Consider the following 23,714-nt stretch of genomic DNA (forward strand, 5'->3'; position numbering starts at 1 on the left):
ATTCCCCTAAACTATCTAAGTCTCTCTGCAGGCTCTGTTTCCTCAACATTACCCACTCCTCCACCAATCTTTGTATCATTGGCAAACTTAGCCACAAATCCATTAATCCCATTGTCCAAATCATTGACATACATCGTAAGAAGCAGCGGCCCCAACACCGACCCCTGTGGAACTCCACTGGTAACCGGCAGCCAGCCAGAATAGGATCTCTTTATTCCCACTCTCTGTTTTCTGCCAATCAGCCAATGCTCCAACCATGCTAGTAACTAACCTGTAATTCCATGGGCTTTTATCTTGCTAAGCCGCCTTATGTGTGGCAACTTGTCGAAGGCTTTCTAAAAATCCAAGTACACCAGGTCTACTGCATCTCCTTTGTCTACCCTGCTTGTAATTTTCTCAAAGAATTGCAATAGGTTTGTCAGGCAAGATTTTCTTTTCAGGAAGCCATGCTGGCTTTCGCATATCTTGTCATGTGCCTTCAGGTACTCCATAATCTCATCCCTAACAATCAATTCCAACAACTTCCCAACCACTGAAGATAGGCTACCAAGTCTATTCCATCAGGTCCAGGAGATTTATCCACCCTCAGACCATTAAGCTTCCCGAGCAGCTTCTCAGTCATAATTTTCACTACACAAACTTCACTTCCCTGACACTCTTGAATGTCCAGTATACTGCAAACGTCTTCCACTGTGAAGACTGATGCAAAATATGCATTCAGTTCCTCTGCCATTTCTGCATCTCTCATTACAATATCTCCAGTGTCATTTTGTATTGGTCCTATATCTACCCTCAGCTCTCTTACCCTTTATATACTTAAAAAAGCTTTTTGTATCTTGTTTGATATTGGTTGCCAGCTTCCTTTCATAATTCATCTTTTCCTTCCTAATGACCTTTTTGGTTTCCTTCAAGTTTTTAAAAGCTCCCCAATCCTCTATCTTTGCACTCGCTCTGGCTTCCTTGTATGCCCTCTCTTTTGCTTTTACTTTGGCTCTGACTTCACTTGTCAGCCACAGTAGTTATTTACCCCTTCCTGTTCCTAACTTACACTCACAGAGACTCCATAGACATCTTTAAATCTTTATGTTTTGTCTCCGTATAAATGTGCAATGTGCAATCATAGTAATTTGTAATAATTTATAATAAATAGAACATTCAGTTAACATAGAGTACACTCAAATCAGCTTAAATTAATGAGTTTGATGGCCTGGTGGAAGAAGCTGTCCCGGAGCCTGTTGGTCCTGGCTTTTATGCTATGGTATCATTTCCCGGATTGTAACATCTGGAATAGATTGTGATTGGGGTGACTTGGATCCCCAATGATCCTATGGGTCCTTTTTTACACACCTGTCCTTGCAAATGTCCTGAATCATGGGAAGTTGACAACTACAGATGCGCTGGGCTGTCCGCTCCACTTTCTGCAGAATTCTGCGATTAAGGGAGGTACAGTTCCCATACCAGGCAGTGATGTAGCCAGTCAGGATGCTCTCAATTGTGCCCCTGTAGAATGCTCTTAGGATCTGGGGGCCCATGCCAAACTTCCTCAACCGTCTGAGGTGAAAGAGGCGCTGTTGTGCCTTTTTCACCACACAGCTGGTGTGTATAGACCACGTGAGGTCCTCGGTGATGTGGATGCCCAGGAACTTGAAGCTGTTCACTCTCTCAACCCCAGATCCATTGATGTCAATAGGGGTTAGCCCATCTCCATTCCTCCTGTAATCCATAACCAGCTTCTTTGTTTGTGCGACATTGAGGGAGAGGTTATTTTCTTGACACCACTGTGTCAGAGAGATAACTTCTTCCCTGTATATCATCTCGTTATTGTTTCAGATAAGGCCAATCAATGTAGTGTCGTTGACAAATTTCATTAGCAGATTGGAGCTGTGGGTGGTGATACAGTCATGGGTATACAGGAAATAAAGAAGGGGACTTAGTACATAGTCCTGAGGGGCTCCTATATTGAGAGTCAGAGGGGTGAAGGTGAGGGAGCCCACTCTTACCACCTGCAGGCAATCTAACAGGAAGTCCAGGATCCAGCTGCAACAAGGCAGGGTCAAGGACGAGGTCTCTGAGCTTCTTGTCAAGCCTGGATGGAATTATAGTGTTGAATGCTGAACTGTAGTCCAAGAACAGCATTTTCTTTTTTTTAAATTTTGTTTTTATTTGGATAAGGAATTCACAAGTATCATGTACTTTTTTCACATGTATAACCTTTTCCATTTTTTTATATGTATAAAACTATAATTATTTATACATTCTTAAGTACACATTGAGATGATATAAAAAGAAGTTAGACACTTAAATAGATCATTATGTACAGTAGAAATTCTAATCTATTAGGCTAAGTAATGGTGTTAATTGTTAAGAAAAGTAGTAATAATAGTGGATTAGTAATAGTTTCCATACATCTCTTCTGGATCACTTCTTCTGGCCCAAAATGTTGTGTGTAAGCCTATGTAACAACCATTATTGGTGTTTATATCCTAACTTGTTCATGCTTGCTCCTGCCCCCAAACATAATTATCCGATCCCTATGTACTTATTTACTTAATTTTATCATTTTTTATCCCTTACCCAAATCTTTTCCTTTACTTGTATTAATTCTCTATTTTCCAAACAAAAAAAGACAAAAACAGTAAACATTTAGACTAGGGGTGCTTACATTAGCAATATTACTGTGTTGATGAGAAGAGCAGTGTAAATCATTAGGAGATTCATCTAAAGTCTGCTCGCATTGGGGTTATATATTCAATCCATTTATTCCAGATTTGATAAAATTTTTCTTTTTGAATTCTCAGGGACAACTTTTCCATTTTAAATATTTCCAAGATAATTTCGTGCCAATCTTCTAATGTAGGTGCTATTGGATTTAGCCACTTTCTAGTGATTGATTTCTTACTTGCCGAAGAACAGCATTTTCACATAAGTATCCCTCTTCTCCAGATGTGTAACGATGGTATGTAGAGTAGTGGCTATTGCATTGTCTATCAATTAGTTATGTCAATAGATGAATTGTAGGGGGTCCAGTATGGGAGGTAGCAAGCTGCAGATGTAATCCTTGACCAGCCTCTCAAAGCATTTGCTTTCTTTTGAGGTGAGTGTGACAGGACGCAGTCGTTCAGGCATGTTTCCTTGGTCTAGGGAGGGACATTGGTGCATAATTTGAGGCAGGAGGGCACTCTATATGGGAAGAGGGAGAGATTAAAGATGTTAGTAAACACTCCTACCAGTTGTGCTGTGCACATCCTGAGTTCTCGCCCTGGGATGCCGTCCGGTTCTACAACCTTGCGACTGTCTACTCGGTGGAAATATTTGCGTACCTCAGCCTCAGAGATGTCCAGGTTGCAGGTTAGAAACATAGAAACATAGAAAACATACAGCACAATACAGGCCCTTCGGCCCACAAAGCTGTGCTGAACATGTCCTTACCTTAGAACTACCTAGGCTTTACCCATAGCCCTCTATTTTTCTAAGCTCCACGTAGCCATCCAGGAGTCTCTTAAAAGACCCTATCATTTCCGCCTCCACCACCGCCGCCGGCAACTCATTCTGTGCACTCACCACTCCGCGTAAAAAAACTCACCCCTGCCATCTCCTATGTGCCGACTTCCAAACACCTTAAAACTATGCCCTCTCGTGCTAGCCATTTCAGCCCTGAGGAAAAGCCTCTGACTAACCACACGATCAATGCCTCTCATTATCCTGTACACCTCTATCAGGTCACCTCTCATCCTCCGTCGCTCCAAGGAGAAAAGGCCGAGTTCACTCAACCTATTCTCATAAGGCCTGCTCCCCAATCCAGGCAACATCCTTGTAAATCTCCTCTGCACCCTTTCTCTGGTTTCTATATCCTTCCTTTGTGTGGGCACGTGACCAAGTGGTTAAGGCATTGGACTAGATACCTGAAGGTCGTGAGTTCGAGCCCCAGCCGAGGGAACGTGTTGTGTCCTTGAGCAAGGCACTTAATCACACATTGCTCTGCGATGACACTGGTGCCAAGCTGTATGGGTCCTAATGCCCTTCCCTTGGACAACATTGGTGTCGTGGAGAGGAGAGACTTGCAGCATGGGCAACTGCTGGTCTTCCATACAACCTTGCCCAGGCCCGCGCCCTGGAGAGTGAAGACTTTCCAGGCGCAGCTCCATGGTCTCGCAAGACTAACGGATGCCTTTTATTACATCCTTCCTGCAGTGAATCCTGTAGTAACCAATTTCCCCTGGGATCAATAAAGTATGACTGTGACTATGACTATGACTATGACTAGTGAGGCGACCAGAATTGAGCACAGTACTCTGAACAGGGTCCTATATAGCTGCAACATTGCCTCTTGGCTCTTAAACTCAATCCCACTATTGATGAAGGCCAATACACCGTATACCTTCTTAACCACAGAGTCAACCTGCGTAGCAGCTTTGAGTGTCCTATGGACTCAGAACCCCAAGATCCCTCTGATCCTCCACACTGCCAAGAGTCTTACCATTAATGTTACATTCTGCCACCATATTTGACCTACCAGAATGGACCACTTCACACTTATCTGGGTAGAACTCCATCTGCCACTTCTCAGCCCAGTTTTGCATCCTATCAATGTCCTGTTGTAACCTCTGACAGCCCTCCACACTGTCCACAACACCCCCAAGTTGTAGCAGTAGCCTTCCTCAGAGGCTCAGAGTTGGCGACATTGAACCGAGCATAAAAGCAATTGAGCTCATCTGGGAGAGAGGCTGCGATGTTGGCGGCACCACAGTGTTTGGCTTTGAAGCCTGCGATGGTATGCAGCCCTCGCCACAAGTCACTTGTGGATCTTTGTGGATCTTGACTCAGTCTTCTCCCTGTGTTGTTGTTTTGCAGCCTTGATAGCATAGCTGCTTTTCTTGAGCTCTAGTTGATCGACAGCGATGTAAGCTCCATGTTGCGCTGTAAGTGCTGCTCTCATGGAACTATTGAAACAGGGTTTCTGGTTCGGGAAGACCCTGACCGATTTCAGGGGGACAACATCGTTGATGCACTTCCGTATAAAGCACGTGACTCCATCAGTGAAATTGGAGGCATCCTCATCATGGAAGACATTCCAGTCAACATTATTGAAGCAGTCCTGCAGCATGGTGACCGACTGTTTGGACCAACAGTGGACAGTTTCATCTACGTCCACCTCTTGTTTCAGCTTCTGCCTGTACATCAGCAAAAGCAGGATTGAAGAGTGGCCTGATTTTTCCAAAGCTGGGCAAAGGAGAGCTTCGTAAGCGTTGTGGAAGGTAGTGTGGCAGTGGTCAATTGTGTTATCTCCACGAGTGCCCACCTGAACGTGCTGACAAAACTGCGGAGAGACTTTCGTCAGCGATGCTCGATTAAGGTCACTGGCGATGATGAGAGCAGCCACTGGGTGTGTAGTCTCATACAGTTCCTTGAGAACCGGGTCAGTATCAGCCTGCGGTGGAATGTACACCTATGTTCTGTTCAGGGTGTCAGATGTGGGATACCCAGGAGACTTCCAGCCTCCCTGATGGCCACATCTGCACCAGGTGCATCGAGGTGCAGCTCCTTAGAGACCGAGTTAGGGAACTGGAGCTGCAGCTCGATGACCTTCAACTTGAGAGGGAAAGTGAAGCAGTGATAGACAGGAGCTACAGGGAGGTAGTCACCCCAAGGCTATAGGAGACAAATAAATGGGTGACTGTCAGGAGAGAAGGGGGAAAGTCAGATAGTGGAGAGCACCCCTGTGGCCTTCCCCCTCTATTTTGAGTACTGTTGGGGGGGATGATCTACCTGGGGAGGCAACAGCAGCCGTGCTTCTGGCACTGAGTCTGGTCCTGTGATTCAAAAGAGTAAAGAACTGAAGAGAATGGCAACAGTAATAGGGGACAGATGGTGATTCTGTGGTCATAAAAAGGAAACACGGATGGTAGTTTACTTCCCAGATGCCAGGGTCTGCAATGTTACTGAACGCATCCACAATATCCTGAAAAGAGAGGGTGAGTAGCCAGAAGTCATGGTATATAGTGGTACGAATGACATAGGTAGAAAAAGGGAGGAGGTCCTGAAAAAAGAATACAAGGAGTTTGGAAGGAAGCTGAGAAGCAGGACCTCAAAGGTAGTAATCTTGGGATTGCTGCCTGTGCCACACAATAGTGAAGCTAGGAATAGAATGAGGTGGCAGATAAATGCGTGGCTGAAGAATTGGAGCAGGGTAGGGATTCAGACTTCTGGATAATTTGGACCTCTTCTGAGGCAGGTGTGACCTGTGCAAAAGGGATAGGTTGCACTTGAATTTGGGGAGGGCCAATATTCTTGCGGGCAGGTTTACTAGAGCTGTTGGGAGTGGTTTAATATAATATGGCAAGGGGATGGGAACCAGTCTGACAGAGCTGAGGATGAGATAGCAAGTAGATGATGAGTGTAACATGAAGGTAAGGAAGGACAAGCCAATGAGTTACCGCTGAAGAACACCACTGATCACTGGCATTCTTGTGGGAACAAGTATTCCTGAAGCGAGTGGGACCCTGTAAGGAGAGAATTGGAGAGAGTTTTCTGAAAACCTTGTCCATTCACTCGGTGTTCAGAGCTGTTTTTGAGAAAGTGCAAGCCCATCCTAGGCTGGATGATAAGTACGTTGAATGACATTGGATGTGTGGTACATCCAGTACAAACCCATCATGTTACAGCCTGGGGAAATTGTTAGAGTGACAGGAATCTCCAAATTTCCTGAAATGCCTGATGCCAAAGACCTGTCTTAAATATATGTGTGACATGAAGAAAGAATTGCAAAAGGCTTATGAACCAGCAAAGGTCTCTGCTACCAAGCAGAATCAAGGAAACAAGAGGAGATATGATCAAAAGATGAGGTTCTCCCAACTGATGCCTGGAGACAGAGTGCTCATAAGGAATTTGGGGCTACCAGGGAAGCATAAGTTGGCTGACCATTGGTGGCTACACCTTACATAGTGGAGAGTCAGATGTCAAATGTTCCAGTTTTCTGGGTAAAGCCAGAAGGCAGGAATGGGACTGTCAGAATTCTCCATCTGAACCCCCTTTTACGCCTAGAACAGGAGGCACATGTTGACCCAGAGCCTGGCATGCACTCTACACCTCATAAGAGGATTTTGCACTGAAGTGGGAGAACAGAAAGGCAATCAATGGAGAGACTGCTGAATGCTGTATGGACTGGCATGAGTTACCTTATGCTAACTCCCCAGTAATTGATTCTCGAACCTCCCCACGTTCACTCGGATATAGTGGGGGGAACTAGCAGTGGACAGGCAGACCTGCAGCTGGAAAATGAAGGGAAGCTGGGCTCTAAATTGGGGAAGAAGCTGAGCTCAGGCAAGCAGCAAGGAGACCTAAATTGCCGGAAAGCACAAGTAATGGATGTTTTCATTCCTCCCTGCCTCCTGTTTTCACCTATCACTTGTGTTTCTCTCTCTCCCCCTCACCTTTTAAATCTACTCCTCAGCGTTTTTTCTCCAGTCCTGCCAAAAGGTCTTGGCAAGAAATGTCAATTATACTCTTTTCTATAGATACTGCCTGGGCTGCTGGGTTCCTCCAGCATTTTGTGCGTGTTGCTTGAATTTCCAGCATCTGCAGATTTTCTCTTGACTGTGTTATTAATGATGGGTTGGTAAATTTCAAAGTCATGAGGACATGACAATTTTTGGTGAGGGGAGAGTGTAATGCCCTGGTTAAGATTTTACTGTTAATGTTGTGGGGTATTTCATTCAATGGTTTTCTGTAGAAGCAGAGTGTTCTGCTGGTAGTGTTTGGATTACTGTTAAAGATAGCCAGAAGCTTTTTAGAACATAGAACATAGAACATAGAATAGTACAGCACAGTACCGGCCCTTCGGCCCACAATGTTGTGCCGACCCTTGAACCCTGCATGCCATATAAGCCCCCTCCTTAGATTTCTCCATATACCTGTCTAGTAGTCTCTTAAACTTCACTAGTGTATCTGCCTCCACCACTGACTCAGGCAGTGCATTCCACGCACCAACCACTCTCTGAGTAAAAAACCTTCCTCTAATATCCCCCTTGAACTTCCCACCCCTTACCTTAAAGCCATGTCCTCTTGTATTGAGCAGTGGTGCCCTGGGGAGGAGGCGCTGGCTATCCACTCTATCTATTCCTCTTATTATCTTGTACACCTCTATCATGTCTCCTCTCATCCTCCTTCTTTCCAAAGAGTAAAGCCCAAGCTCCCTTAATCTCTGATCATAATGCATACTTTCTAAACCAGGCAGCATCCTGGTAAATCTCCTCTGTACCCTTTCCAATGCTTCCACATCCTTCCTATAGTGAGGTGACCAGAACTGGACACAGTACTCCAAGTGTGGCCTAACCAGAGTTTTATAGAGCTGCATCATTACATCGCGACTCTTAAACTCTATCCCTTGACTTATGAAAGCTAACACTCCATAAGCTTTCTACCCTATCCACCTGTGAGGCAACTTTCAGGGATCTGTGGACATGTACCCCGAGATCCCTCTGCTCCTCCACACTACCAAGTATCTTGCCATTTACTTAGTACTCTGCCTTGGAGTTTGTCCTTCCAAAGTGTACCACCTCACACTTCTCCGGGTTGAACTCCATCTGCCACTTCTCAGCCCACTTCTGCATCCTATCAATGTCTCTCTGTAATCTTTGACAATCCTCTACACTATCTACAACACAACCAACCTTTGTGTCGTCTGCAAACTTGCCAACCCACCCTTCTACCCCCACATCCAGGTCGTTAATAAAAATCACAAAAAGTTGAGGTCCCAGAACAGATCCTTGTGGGACATCACTAGTCACAATCCTCCAATCCGAATGTACTCCCTCCACCACCACCCTCTGCCTTCTGCAGGCAAGCCAATTCTGAATCCACCTGGCCAAACTTCCCTGGATCCCATGCCTTCTAACTTTCTGAATAAGCCTACCGTGTGGAACCTTGTCAAATGCCTTACTAAAATCCATATAGATCACAGCCACTGCACTACCCTCATCTATATGCCTGGTCACCTCCTCAAAGAACTCTATCAGGCTTGTTAGACACGATCTGCCCTTCACAAAGCCATGCTGACTGTCCCTGATCAGACAATGATTCTCTAAATGCCTATAGATCCTATCTCTAAGAATCTTTTCCAACAGCTTTCCCACCACAGACGTAAGGCTCACTGGTCTATAATTACCCGGACTATCCCTACTACCTTTTTTAAACAAGGGAACAACATTCGCCTCCCTCCAATCCTCCGGTACCATTCCCGTGGACAACGAGGACATAAAGATCCTAGCCAGAGGCTCAGCAATCTCTTCTCTCGCCTCGTGGAGCAGCCTGGGGAATATTCCGTCAGGCCCTGGGGACTTATCTGTCCTAATGTATTTTAACAACTCCAACACCTCCTCTCCCTTAATATCAACATGCTCCAGAACATCAACCTCACTCATATTGTTCTCACCATCATCAAGTTCCCTCTCATTGCTGAATACCAAAGAGAAGTATTCATTGAGGACCTCGCTCACTTCCACAGCCTCCAGGCACATCTTCCCACCTTTAGCTCTAATCGGTCCTACCTTCACTCCTGTCATCGTTTTTTTCTTCACATAATTGAAGAATGCCTTGGGGTTTTCCCAGAGCTGAAATGACTAACACAAGGGGACATAGTTTTAAGATGCTTGGAAGTAGGTACAAGGGAGATATTCAAGGTAAGTCTTTCAGACAGAGAGTGGTAGGCGCATGGATGCACTGCCGGCAACAGTGGTAGAGGCAGATACAATAGGGTCTTGTAAGAGACTCTTAGATAGGTACATGGAGCTTAGAAAAATAGAGGGCTATGCGGTAGGGAAATTCTAGGCAGTTTCTAGAGTAGGTTACATGGTCACACAACAATGTGGACAGAAGGGCCTGTAATGTGCTGTGTTCTATGATAAGGGGTTGTGATGTTCATGCTTAGGAATATAATGTTATTCAATCAGGATGGTGGAATTGGGAAAAGATTCTAGAGAATGCTGGGCAGAGAAGTTTTTGTGACGGACACTGGGATGGGTCAAGGTCTTTTTGGCGGGAGATGGAAAGAGAAGAAGCTCGAGAGAACCAGCCATAGGATATGATCCAACAGGAATGCACGATTCAATGGAATCCAAGGTGGGAAATCCTACTGGTGATCTGTAATAGGAGTTGGTGCCATCAGTACATTGGACACATCAGCTTTTGGAAGATATGAGCCTCCAACCTGTTCACATTTGATTGTTTTAAATTATGATGGACTCTTTCGTTTTTTTTCTTTTTTTTCTTTCTTCTTTAATAACCATAAGACCATAAGACCATAAGACAAAGGAGCAGAAGTAGGCCATTCAGCCCATCGAGTCTGCTCCGCCACTTTATCATGAGCTGATCCATTTTCTCCTGTTTAGTCCCACTCCCCTGCCTTCTCACCATAACCTTTGATGCCCTGGCTACTCAGATACCTATCAATCTCTGCCTTAAATACACCCAATGACTTGGCCTCCACTGCTGCCCATGGCAACAAATTCCATAGATTCACCACCCTCTGACTAAAAAAATTTCTTCGCATTTCTGTTCTAAAGGGCGTCCTTCAATCCTTAAGTCTTGCCCTCTCATACTAGACTCCCCCATCATGGGAAACAACTTTGCCACATCCACTCTGTCCATGCCTTTTAACATTCGAAATGTTTCTATGAGGTCTCCCCTCATTCTTCTAAACTCCAAGGAATACAGTCCAAGAGCGGACAAACGTTCCTCATATGTTAACCCTCTCGTTCCCGGAATCATTCTAGTGAATCTTCTCTGTACCCTCTCCAACGTCAGCACATCCTTTCTTAAATAAGGAGACCAAAACTGCCCACAGTACTCCAAGTAAGGTCTCACCAGCGCCTTATAGAGCCTCAACATCACATCCCTGCTCCTATACTCTATTCCTCTAGAAATGAATGCCAACATTGCATTCGCCTTCTTCACTACTGACTCAACCTGGAGGTTAACTTTAAGGGTATCCTGTACGAGGACTTCCAAGTCCCGTTGCATCTCAGAACTTTGAATTCTTTCCCCATTTAAATAATAGTCTGCCCGTTTATTTTTTCTGCCAAAGTGCATAACCATACACTTTCCAACATTGTACTTCATTTGCCACTTCTCTGCCCATTCTTCCAATCTATCCAAGTCTCTCTGCAGACTCTCCGTTTCCTCAGCACTACTGGCCCCTCCACCTATCTTCGTATCGTCAGCAAACTTAGCCACAAAGCCATCTATTCCATAATCTAAATCGTTGATGTACAATGTAAAAAGAAGCGGCCCCAACACTGATCCCTGCGGAACACCACTGGTAACCGGCAGCCAACCAGAATAGGAACCCTTTATTCCCACTCTCTGTTTCCTGCCAATCAACCAATGCTCTATCCACGTATGTAACTTTCCCGTAATTCCATGGGCTCTTATCTTGTTAAGTAGCCTCATGTGTGACACCTTGTCAAAGGCCTTCTGAAAATCCAAATATACAACATCCACTGCATCTCCCTTGTCTAGCCTACTGGTAATTTCCTCAAAAAATTGTAATAGGTTTGTCAGGTAGGATTTTCCTTTAAGGAATCCATGCTGAGTTCTGCCTATCTTGTCATATGCCTCCAGGTACTCTGTAACCTCATCCTTGACAATCGACTCCAACAACTTCCCAACCACAGATGTCAAGCTAACAGGTCTATAATTTTCTTTTTGCTTCCTTGCCCCCTTCTTAAATAGCGGAGTGACATTTGCAATCTTCCAGTCCTCCGGAACCATGCCAGAATCTATCGACTTTTGAAAGATCATCGCTAATGCCTCCGCAATCTCCACAGCTACTTCCTTCAGAACACGAGGGTGCATTCCATTTGGACCAAGAGATTTATCTACCTTTAGCCTATTCAGTTTCCTGAGTACTTTCTCTGTCGTAATTGTGACTGCGCACACTTCTCTTCCCAGCCACCCTTGAGTGTCCGGTATACTGCTGTCTTCCTCAGTGAAGACTGATGCAAAATACTTGTTCAGTTCCTCTGCCATCTCCTCATCTCCCATTACAATTTCTCCAGCATCATTTTCTATCGGTCCTATATCTACTCTCACCTATCTTTTACTCTTTGTATACTTGAAAAAGCTTTTAGTATCCTCTTCAATATTATTTGCTAGCTTCCTTTCATAGTTAATCTTTTCTCTCTTGATGACCTTCTTGGTTTCCTTTTGTAGGTTTTAAAAACTTCCCAATCCTCTCTCTTCCCACTAATTTTTGCTTCCTTGTATGCCCTCTCTTTTGCTTTAACTTTGGCTTTGACTTCTCTTGTCAACCACGGTTGCATCCTTTTTCCACTCGAAAATTTCTTCTTTTTTGGAATATACCTGTCTTGCACATTCCTCATTTCTCGCATAAACTCCAGCCACTGCTGCTCTGCTGTCTTTCCCACCAGTGTCTCTTTCCAGTCAACTTTGGCCAGTTCCTCTCTCATGCCACTGTAATTTCCTTTACTTCACTGAAATACCGACACATCAGATTTCGGCTTCTCTTTTTCTAATTTCACAGTGAACTCAATCATGTTATGATCACTGCCCCCTATGGTTCCTTCACCTCAATCTCTCCAATCACCTCCGGTTCATTACACAATACCCAATCCAGTACAGCCGATCCCCTAGTGGGCTCAACAACAAGCTGTTCTAAAAAGCCATCTCGCAGACATTCTACAAATTCTCTCTGTTGAGATCCAGTGCTGACCTGATTTTCCCAATCTACTCGCATGTTAAAATCCCCCACAATTATCATAACACTGCCCTTCTGACAAGCCTTTTCTATTTCCAGTTGTAATTTGTAGTCCACATCCCTGCAGCTGTTTGGAGGCCTATAAATAACTGCCATCAGGGTCCTTTTACCCCTGCTATTTCTTAGCTCAACCCATAAAGATTCTGCACCTTCCGATCCTATATCACCTCTTTCTAATGATTTAATATCATTTCTTACCAATAAAGCCACGCCTCCCCCTCTGCCTACCTTCCTATCCTTCCGATACACCGTGTATCCTTGGACGTTCAGCTCCCAGAGACATGCATCCTTTAGCCAGGTCTCAGTGATGGCCACAATATCATACCTGCCAATCTGTAGCTGTACAACAAGATCATCCACCTTAATCCTTATGCTGCATGTATTTAAGTACAACACCTTAAGACCAGTATTTGATACTTTTTGCTTTGATTTCACTGCAATTTTATTGCACTGCAACTCATCCCAATGGCTACAAATTTGCCCCATCACCTGCCTGTCTTACCTGACATCTTTACTGCTCACTATCTTAGATTTATTTCTGTTTTCTCCTTCCTCCGCTCTATCATTCCGGTTCCCATCCCCCTGCCAAATTAGTTTAACCCTCCCTAACAGCTCTATTAAACTTTCCCGCCAGGATATTGGTCCCCTTCGGGTTCAGGTGTAACCTGTCCTTTTTGAACTGGTCATACTTCCCCCACAAAAGATCCCAATTATCCAAGAATCTGAAGCCCTGCCCCCTACACCAGTCTCTCAGCCAGGCATTTATCTGCCTGATCCGACTACTCTTGCCCTCGCTAGTACGTGGCACAGGTAGCAATCCCGGTTTGGTTTGGTAGCAAAAACGGTTTGGTTTAGTTCACATTCATAAATATACTCTCTTTATAATTGTATGCAGTGTACGATCTGTAATTTCTTGCCGATGGGCAATTGCATGGGAAGCAGTAGTTACATAGTATTCAATCATATTGGGGTTTGGGTGGGCAAGACATCCCAACTTCCAGGGTTTGGTGGAACTCAAGTCATATCGATCCTAAATGTACGGAGTCTGGGAGAGGTGGTTTTCTCACCACTGAGTCCAGTGCCTGTTAGCGAGGGGCTAATGAGCCGCATCTCCAGAGAAGCCTGGTCAAAAGGAGTATCAAGTGTATAAAAAAGTAGTGATTCGCTTTAATCTTTTGCATGACAATAGGACTTGGTTTAAATCATTCCGATTATGTATGTTCCTGGTAATTCTACTGTTTTATTTAATTTTCCCTCCACCATACCAGAGGTTATTCATCCAGATTGGATGTACGTAGCTATGAAGGTCTGATCACATGATGCAGAAACAGGTGACATTTAATTACCATCATGTACGTATAGTACCTTTACCACAAAATTACTAGGTTCTCTTCTGGTGAGAGATGCTTCCAACATTTGTCAGGAAAATGAACATCTTGTGGATGAGTTTTACCCACAATACTTTGCATCTTACTGTTGTTCTGTATGACAATAATTAAAATGCTTTGCTTCGAAGTCTATCTCCAACAATAATGCTTTTGTTTTCTTGAGTTATTTTATGGGATCTAGACATTGTTGGCATCCAGGAATTTGTTACTCGGCTATACTGTCCAGAGCAAGTGGTAATACTGCAGTCTTATTAGTGAAGGTAATCCCAAGTACTGTTGTGGAGGGAGCACTGACTTTTGGACACAGCAACAACGAAAGACCAGGATCTACAGTGCCTATAAAGTGTATTCACCCCTCTTGAAAGTTTTAGACCACAAGATACAGGAGTAGAGTTGGCCATTTGAGTCTGCTCTGCCATTCAATCCTGGCTGATCCTTTCTTCCCCTCCTCAGCTCCACTCCCCAGCCTTAGGCTTCTTAGGTTTCTTAGATACTCAAACCATTTCATCTAGCACCAACAATCACTCCATGGTGAAAGTCACTTAAATCACATTTTCCCCCATTCTGATGTTTGGTCTGGACAACAACAGAACCCCTTCATGATAGCTGCATACCTTTTTGCATTGAGCTGCTGCCACATAATTGGCTGATTTAATATTTGTACTAACGAGCACATGTGCCTGATAAAGCGGCCACTGAGGATATTTTGAAAGCACAGATCTTCGCAGTTTGGCCATTATAACCGCGAATCGCACTCAGTGTTTGCAGGAGGTAATATCTATTCTTTTAAAATACAACAAATTTCTTTTGTTCACAGGGTCTTGTCTATTTTGGGTCTCTTCCTTATTGCAGTGGGTACAGGTGGAATCAAGCCATGTGTAGCAGCTTTTGGTGGCGACCAGTTTGAGGAGGGCCAGGTATGTGACGCATTCTGTGATCGACCAGGTGTGTGGGGCATTCTGTGATCGACCAGTTTGAGCAGGGCCAGCTGTGTGGGGCATTCTGTAATCGACCAGTTTCAGGAGGACCAGGTGCGTGAGGCATTCTGTGATCAACCGGTTTGAGGAGGACCAGGTGTGTACCAGTTTGAGGAGGGCCAGGTGTGTGCGGCATTCTGTGATCGACCAGTTTGAGGAGGGCCAGGTGTGTGAGGCATTCTGTGATCGACCAGTTTCAGGAGGACCAGTTATGTGAGGCATTCTGTGATCGACCAGTTTGAGGAGGGTCAGGTGTGTGGGCCATTCAGTGATCGACCAGTTTGAGGAGGACCAGGTGTGTGAGGCATTCTGTGATCAACCAGTTTGAGGAGGGCCAGGTGTGTGAGGCATTCTGTAATCGACCAGTTTGAGGAGGGCCAGGTGTGTGGGGCATTCTGTGATCGACCAGTTTGAGGAGGGCCAGGTGTGTGAGGCATTCTGTGATCGACCAGTTTGAGGAGGGTCAGGTGTGTGAGCCACTCTGTGATCGACCAGTGTGAGGAGGGCCAGGTGTGTGGGGCATTCTGTGATCGACCAGTTTGAGGAAGGCCAGGTATGTGAGGCATTCTGTGATCGACCAGTTTGAGGAGGACCAGCTATGTACCATTTTGAGGAGGGCCAGGTGTGTGGGGCATTCTGTGATCCACCAGTTTGAAGAGGACCAGGTATGTGAGGCATTCTGTGATCGACCAGTTTGAGGAGGACCAGGTATGTGAGGCATTCTGTGATCGACCATTTTCAGGAGGGCCAGGTGTGTGAAACATTCTGTGATCGACCAGTTTGAGGAGGACCAGGTATGTGAGGCATTCTGTGATCGACCAGTTTGAGGAGGGCCAGATGTGAGAGGCATTCTGTGATCGACCAGTTTAAGGAGGGCCAGGTGTATGGGGCATTCTGTGATCGACCAGTTTGAGGAGGACCAGTTATGTGAGGCATTCTGTGATCGACCAGTTTGAGGAGGGCCAGGTGTGTGGGGCATTCAGTGATCGACCAGTTTGAGGAGGACCAGGTGTGTGAGGCATTCTGTGATCGACCAGTTTGAGGAGGGCCAGGTGTGTGAGGCATTCTGTGATCGACCATTTTGAGGAGGGCCAGGTGTGTGGGGCATTCTGTGATCGACCAGTTTGAGGAGGGCCAGGTGTGTGAGGCATTCTGTGATCGACCAGTTTGAGGAGGGTCAGGTGTGTGAGCCATTCTGTGATCGACCAGTGTGAGGAGGGCCAGGTGTGTGGGGCATTCTGTGATCGACCAGTTTGAGGAGGGCCAGGTATGTGAGGCATTCTGTGATCGACCAGTTTGAGGAGGACCAGGTATGTACCATTTTCAGGAGGGCCAGGTGTGTGGGGCATTCTGTGATCGACCAGTTTGAAGAGGACCAGGTATGTGACGCATTCTGTGATCGACCACTTTGAGGAGGACCAGGTATGTGACGCATTCTGTGATCGACCAGGTGTGTGGGGCATTCTGTGATCGACCAGTTTCAGGAGGGCCAGGTGTGTGAGGCATTCTGTAATCGACCAGTTTGAGGAGGGCCAGGTGTGTGGGGCATTCTGTGATCGACCAGTTTGAGGAGGGCCAGGTGTGTGAAGCATTCTGTGATCAACCAGTTTGAGGAGGACCAGGTGTGTACCAGTTTGAGGTGGGCCAGGTGTGTGGGGCATTCTGTGATCGACCAGTTTGAGGAGGGCCAGCTGTGTGAGGCATTCTGTGATCGACCAGTTTCAGGAGGACCAGTTATGTGAGGCATTCTGTGATCGACCAGTTTGAGGAGGGCCAGGTGTGTGGGGCATTCAGTGATCGACCAGTTTGAGGAGGACCAGGTGTGTGAGGCATTCTGTGATCGACCAGTTTGAGGAGGGCCAGGTGTGTGAGGCATTCTGTGATCGACCAGTTTGAGGAGGGCCAGGTGTGTGGTGCATTCTGTGATCGACCAGTTTGAGGAGGGCCAGGTGTGTGAGGCATTCTGTGATCGACCAGTTTGAGGAGGGTCAGGTGTGTGAGCCATTCTGTGATCGACCAGTGTGAGGAGGGCCAGGTGTGTGGGGCATTCTGTGATCGACCAGTTTGAGGAGGGCCAGGTATGTGAGGCATTCTGTGATCGACCAGTTTGAGGAGGACCAGGTATGTACCATTTTGAGGAGGGCCAGGTGTGTGGGGCATTCTGTGATCGACCAGTTTGAAGAGGACCAGGTATGTGAGGCATTCTGTGATCGACCAGTTTGAGGAGGACCAGGTATGTGAGGCATTCTGTGATCAACCATTTTCAGGAGGGCCAGGTGTGTAAAACATTCTGTGATCGACCAGTTTGAGGAGGACCAGGTATGTGAGGCATTCTGTGATCGACCAGTTTGAGGAGGGCCAGATGTGAGAGGCATTCTGTGATCGACCAGTTTAAGGAGGGCCAGGTGTGTGGGGCATTCTGTGATCGACCAGTTTGAGGAGGACCAGCAGTGTGAGGCATTCTGTGATCGACCAGTTTGAGGAGGGCCAGGTGTCTGGGGCATTCTGTGAACGTCCAGTTTGAGGAGGGCCAGGTGTGTGGGGCATTCTGTGATCGATCAGTTTGAGGAGGGCCAGGTGTGTGAGGCTTTCTGTTATCGACCAGTTTGAGGAGGCCCAGGTGTGTGGGGCATTCTGTGATCGACCAGTTAGAGGAGGGCCCGGTATGTGAGGCATTCTGTGATCGACCAGTTTGAGGAGGACCAGGTGTGTACCATTTTGAGGAGGACCAGGTGTGTGGGGGATTCTGTGATCGACCAGTTTGAGGAGTGTCAGGTGTGTGAGGCATTCTGTGATAGACCAGTTTGAGGAGGGCCAGGTGTGTGAGGCATTCTGTGATCGACCAATTTGAGGAGGGCCAGGTGTGTGAGGCATTCTGTGATCGATCAGATTAAGGAGTGTCAGGTGTGTGAGGCATTCTGTGATCGACCAGTTTGAGGAGGACCAGGTATGCCCCATTTTGAGGAGGGCCAGGTGTGTGGGGCATTCTGTGATCGACCAGTTTGAAGAGGACCAGGTATGTGACGCATTCTGTGATCGACCAGTTTGAGGAGGACCAGGTATGTGACGCATTCTGTGATCGACCAGGTGTGTGGGGCATTCTATGATCGACCAGTTTGAGGAGGGCCAGGTGTGTGGGGCATTCTGTAATCGACCAGTTTCAGGAGGACCAGGTGCGTGAGGCATTCTGTGATCAACCGGTTTGAGGAGGACCAGGTGTGTACCAGTTTGAGGAGGGCCAGGTGTGTGGGGCATTCTGTGATTGACCAGTTTGAGGAGGGCCAGGTGTGTGAGGCATTCTGTGATCGACCAGTTTGAGGAGAAACAGTTATGTGAGGCATTCTGTGATCGACCACTTTGAGGAGGGCCAGGTGTGTGAGGCATTCTGTGATCGACCAGTTTGAGGAGGGCCAGGTGTGTGGGGCATTCTGTGATCGACCAGTTTGAGGAGGGCCAGGTGTGTGAGGCATTCTGTGATCAACCAGTTTGAGGAGGACCAGGTGTGTGAGGCATTCTGTGATCGACCAGTTTGAGGAGGGCCAGGTATGTGACGCATTCTGTGATCGACCATTTTCAGGAGGGCCAGGTGTGTGAAACATTCTGTGATCGACCAGTTTTAGGAGGACCAGGTATGTGAGGCATTCTGTGATCGACCAGTTTGAGGAGGGCCAGGTGTGTGGGGCATTCTGTGATCGACCAGTTTGAGGAGGACCAGGTATGTGAGGCATTCTGTGATCGACCAGTTTGAGGAGGGCCAGGTGTGTGGGGCATTCTGTGATCGACCAGTTTGAGGAGGGCCAGATGTGAGAGGCATTCTGTGATCGACCAGTTTGAGGAGGACCAGGTGTGTGAGGCATTCTGTGATCGACCAGTTTGAGGAGGGTCAGGTGTGTGAGCCATTCTGTGATCGACCAGTGTGAGGAGGGCCAGGTGTGTGGGGCATTCTGTGATCGACCAGTTTGAGGAGGGCCAGGTATGTGAGGCATTCTGTGATCGACCAGTTTGAGGAGGACCAGGTATGTACCATTTTGAGGAGGGCCAGGTGTGTGGGGCATTCTGTGATCGACCAGTTTGAAGAGGACCAGGTATGTGAGGCATTCTGTGATCGACCAGTTTGAGGAGGACCAGGTATGTGAGGCATTCTGTGATCGACCATTTTCAGGAGGGCCAGGTGTGTGAAACATTCTGTGATCGACCAGTTTGAGGAGGACCAGGTATGTGAGGCATTCTGTGATCGACCAGTTTGAGGAGGGCCAGATGTGAGAGGCATTCTGTGATCGACCAGTTTAAGGAGGGCCAGGTGTGTGGGGCATTCTGTGATCGACCAGTTTGAGGAGGACCAGGTGTGTGAGGCATTCTGTGATCGACCAGTTTGAGGAGGGCCAGGTGTCTGGGGCATTCTGTGAACGTCCAGTTTGTGGAGGGCCAGGTGTGTGGGGCATTCTGTGATCGATCAGTTTGAGGAGGGCCAGGTGTGTGAGGCTTTCTGTTATCGACCAGTTTGAGGAGGGCCAGGTGTGTGGGGCATTCTGTGATCGACCAGTTTGAGGAGGGCCCGGTATGTGAGGCATTCTGTGATCGACCAGTTTGAGGAGGACCAGGTGTGTACCATTTTGAGGAGGACCAGGTGTGTGGGGCATTCTGTGATCGACCAGTTTGAGGAGTGTCAGGTGTGTGAGGCATTCTGTGATAGACCAGTTTGATGAGGGCCAGGTGTGTGAGGCATTCTGTGATCGACCAAATTGAGGAGGGCCAGGTGTGTGAGGCGTTCTATGATCGATCAGATTAAGGAGTGTCAGGTGTGTGAGGCATTCTGTGATCGACCAGTTTGAGGAGGGCCAGGTGTGTGAGGCATTCTGCGATCGACCAGTTTGAGGAGGGCCAGCTGTGTGGGGCATTCTGTGATCGAACAGTTTGAGGAGGGCCAGGTGTGTGAGGCATTCTGTGATTGACCAGTTTGAGGAGGGCCAGGTGTGTGGGGCATTCTGTGATCGACCAGTTTGAGGAGGGCCAGGTGTGTGGGGCATTCTGTGATCGACCAGTTTGAGGAGGGCCAGGTGTGTGGGGCATTCTGTGATCGACTAGTTTGAGGAGGACCAGGTGTGTATCAGTTTCAGGAGGGCCAGGTGTGTGGGGCATTTTGTGATCGACCAGTTTGAGGAGGGCCAGGTGTGTGAGGCATTCTGTGATCGACCAGTTTGAGGAGGACCAGGTGTGTGAGGCATTCTGTGATCGACCAGTTTGAGGATGGCCAGGTGTGTGGTGCATTCTGTGTCGACCAGTTTTAGGAGGGCCAGGTGTGTGAGGCATTCTGTGATCGACCAGTTTGAGGAGGGCCAGGTGTGTGGGACATTCTGTGATCGATCAATTTGAGGAGGGCCAGGTGTGTGGTGCATTCTGTGTCGACCAGTTTGAGGAGGGCCAGGTCTGTGGTGCATTCTGTGATCGACCAGTTTGAGGAGGGCCAGGTGTGTGACGCATTCTGTGATCGACCAGTTTGAAGACGGCTAGGTGTGTGAGGCATTCTGTGATCGACCAGTGTGAGGAGGGCCAGGTGTGTGAGGCATTCTGAGATCGACCAGTGTGAGGAGGGCCAGGTGTGTGGGGCATCGTGTGATCGACCAGTATGAGGAGGGCCAGGTGTGTGGGGCATTCTGTGATCGACCAGTTTGAGGAGGGCCAGGTGTGTGAGGCATTCTGTGATCGACCAGTTTGAGGAGGACCAGGTGTGTGGGGCATTCAGAGATTCACCAGTTTGAGGAGGGCCAGGTGTGTGGGGCATTCTGTGATCGACCAGTTTGAGGAGGGCGAGGTGTGTGGGGCATTCTGTGATCGACGAGTTTGAGGAGGGCCAGGTGTGTTAGGCATTCTGTGATCGACCAGTTTGAGGAGGGCCAGGTGTGTGGGGCATTCTGTGACCGACCAGTTTGAGGAGGACCAGGTGTGTACCAGTTTCAGGAGGGCCAGGTCCGTGGGGCATTTTGTGATCGACCAGTTTGAGGAGGGCCAGGTGCGTGAGGCATTCTGTGATCGACCAGTTTGAGGAGGACCAGGTGTGTGAGGCATTCTGTGATCGACCAGTTTGAGGATGGCCAGGTGTGTGGGGCATTCTGTGATCGACCAGTTTGAGGAGGACCAGGTGTGTGAGGCATTCTGTAATCGACCAATTGAGGAGGGCCAGGTGTGTACCATTTTGAGGAGGGCCAGGTGTGTGAGGCATTCTGTGATCGACAAGTTTGAGGAGGGCCAGGTGTGTGAGGCATTCTGTGATCGACCAGTTTGAGGAGGGCCACGTGTGTGGGGCATTCTGTGATCGACCAGTTTGAGGAGGGCCAGGTGTGTGAGGCATTCTGTGATCGACAAGTTTGAGGAGGGCCAGGTGTGCGAGGCATTCTGTGATCGACCAGTTTGAGGAGGGCCACGTGTGTGGGGCATTCTGTGATTGACCAGTTTGAGGAGGGCGATGTGTGTGGGGCATTCTGTGATCGACGAGTTTGAGGAGGGCCAGGTGTGTTAGGCATTCTGTGATCGACCAGTTTGAGGAGGGCCAGGTGTGTGGGGCATTCTGTGATCGACCAGTTTGAGGAGGACCAGGTGTGTACCAGTTTCAGGAGGGCCAGGTGTGTGGGGCATTTTGTGATCGACCAGTTTGAGGAGGGCCAGGTGTGTGAGGCATTCTGTGATCGACCAGTTTGAGGAGGACCAGGTGTGTGAGGCATTCTGTGATCGACCAGTTTGAGGATGGCCAGGTGTGTGGGGCATTCTGTGATCGACCAGTTTGAGGAGGACCAGGTGTGTGAGGCATTCTGTAATCGACCAATTGAGGAGGGCCAGGTGTGTGGGTCATTCTGTGATCGACCAGTTTGAGGAGTCCAGGTGTGTGGGGCATTCTGTGATCGACCACTTTGAGGAGGGCCAGGTGTGTGGGGCATTCTGTGATCGACCATTTTGTGGAGGTCCAGGTGTGTGAGGCATTCTGTGATCGACCAGTTTGAGGGGGGCCAGGTGTGTGGGGCATTCTGTGATCGACCAGTGTGAGGAGGGCCAGGTGTGTGGGGCATCGTGTGATCGACCAGTATGAGGAGGGCCAGGTGTGTGGGGCATTCTGTGATCGACCAGTTTGAGGAGGGCCAGGTGTGTGAGGCATTCTGTGATCGACCAGTTTGAGGAGGACCAGGTGTGTGGGGCATTCAGAGATTCACCAGTTTGAGGAGGGCCAGGTGTGTGGGGCATTCTGTGATCGACCAGTTTGAGGAGGGCCAGGTGTGTGAGGCATTCTGTGATCGACCAGTTTGAGGAGGACCAGGTGTGTGGGGCATTCAGAGATTCACCAGTTTGAGGAGGGCCAGGTGTGTGGGGCATTCTGTGATCGACCAGTTTGAGGAGGGCGAGGTGTGTGGGGCATTCTGTGATCGACGAGTTTGAGGAGGGCCAGGTGTGTTAGGCATTCTGTGATCGACCAGTTTGAGGAGGGCCAGGTGTGTGGGGCATTCTGTGACCGACCAGTTTGAGGAGGACCAGGTGTGTACCAGTTTCAGGAGGGCCAGGTCCGTGGGGCATTTTGTGATCGACCAGTTTGAGGAGGGCCAGGTGCGTGAGGCATTCTGTGATCGACCAGTTTGAGGAGGACCAGGTGTGTGAGGCATTCTGTGATCGACCAGTTTGAGGATGGCCAGGTGTGTGGGGCATTCTGTGATCGACCAGTTTGAGGAGGACCAGGTGTGTGAGGCATTCTGTAATCGACCAATTGAGGAGGGCCAGGTGTGTACCATTTTGAGGAGGGCCAGGTGTGTGAGGCATTCTGTGATCGACAAGTTTGAGGAGGGCCAGGTGTGTGAGGCATTCTGTGATCGACCAGTTTGAGGAGGGCCACGTGTATGGGGCATTCTGTGATCGACCAGTTTGAGGAGGGCCAGGTGTGTGAGGCATTCTGTGATCGACAAGTTTGAGGAGGGCCAGGTGTGCGAGGCATTCTGTGATCGACCAGTTTGAGGAGGGCCACGTGTGTGGGGCATTCTGTGATTGACCAGTTTGAGGAGGGCGATGTGTGTGGGGCATTCTGTGATCGACGAGTTTGAGGAGGGCCAGGTGTGTTAGGCATTCTGTGATCGACCAGTTTGAGGAGGGCCAGGTGTGTGGGGCATTCTGTGATCGACCAGTTTGAGGAGGACCAGGTGTGTACCAGTTTCAGGAGGGCCAGGTGTGTGGAGCATTTTGTGATCGACCAGTTTGAGGAGGGCCAGGTGTGTGAGGCATTCTGTGATCGACCAGTTTGAGGAGGACCAGGTGTGTGAGGCATTCTGTGATCGACCAGTTTGAGGATGGCCAGGTGTGTGGGGCATTCTGTGATCGACCAGTTTGAGGAGGACCAGGTGTGTGAGGCATTCTGTAATCGACCAATTGAGGAGGGCCAGGTGTGTGGGTCATTCTGTGATCGACCAGTTTGAGGAGTCCAGGTGTGTGGGGCATTCTGTGATCGACCACTTTGAGGAGGGCCAGGTGTGTGGGGCATTCTGTGATCGACCATTTTGTGGAGGTCCAGGTGTGTGAGGCATTCTGTGATCGACCAGTTTGAGG

At 48.1% G+C, this 23,714-nt stretch overlaps 1 protein-coding gene across 1 annotated transcript in view; it reads left to right on the forward strand.

Moving 5' to 3' along the window:
* slc15a2 (solute carrier family 15 member 2) overlaps positions 1-23,714 on the forward strand; it is a 237,643-nt gene that overhangs the window by 20,455 nt on the left and 193,474 nt on the right. The window contains exon 3 of the mRNA XM_072259699.1: positions 14,978-15,077. Coding sequence (XP_072115800.1) covers positions 14,978-15,077 — 100 coding nt within the window. The remainder of the gene's footprint in view (positions 1-14,977; positions 15,078-23,714) is intronic.

The sequence above is a fragment of the Mobula birostris genome, chromosome 6, assembly GCF_030028105.1.
Source record: "Mobula birostris isolate sMobBir1 chromosome 6, sMobBir1.hap1, whole genome shotgun sequence".
Classification (NCBI taxonomy): domain Eukaryota; kingdom Metazoa; phylum Chordata; class Chondrichthyes; order Myliobatiformes; family Myliobatidae; genus Mobula; species Mobula birostris.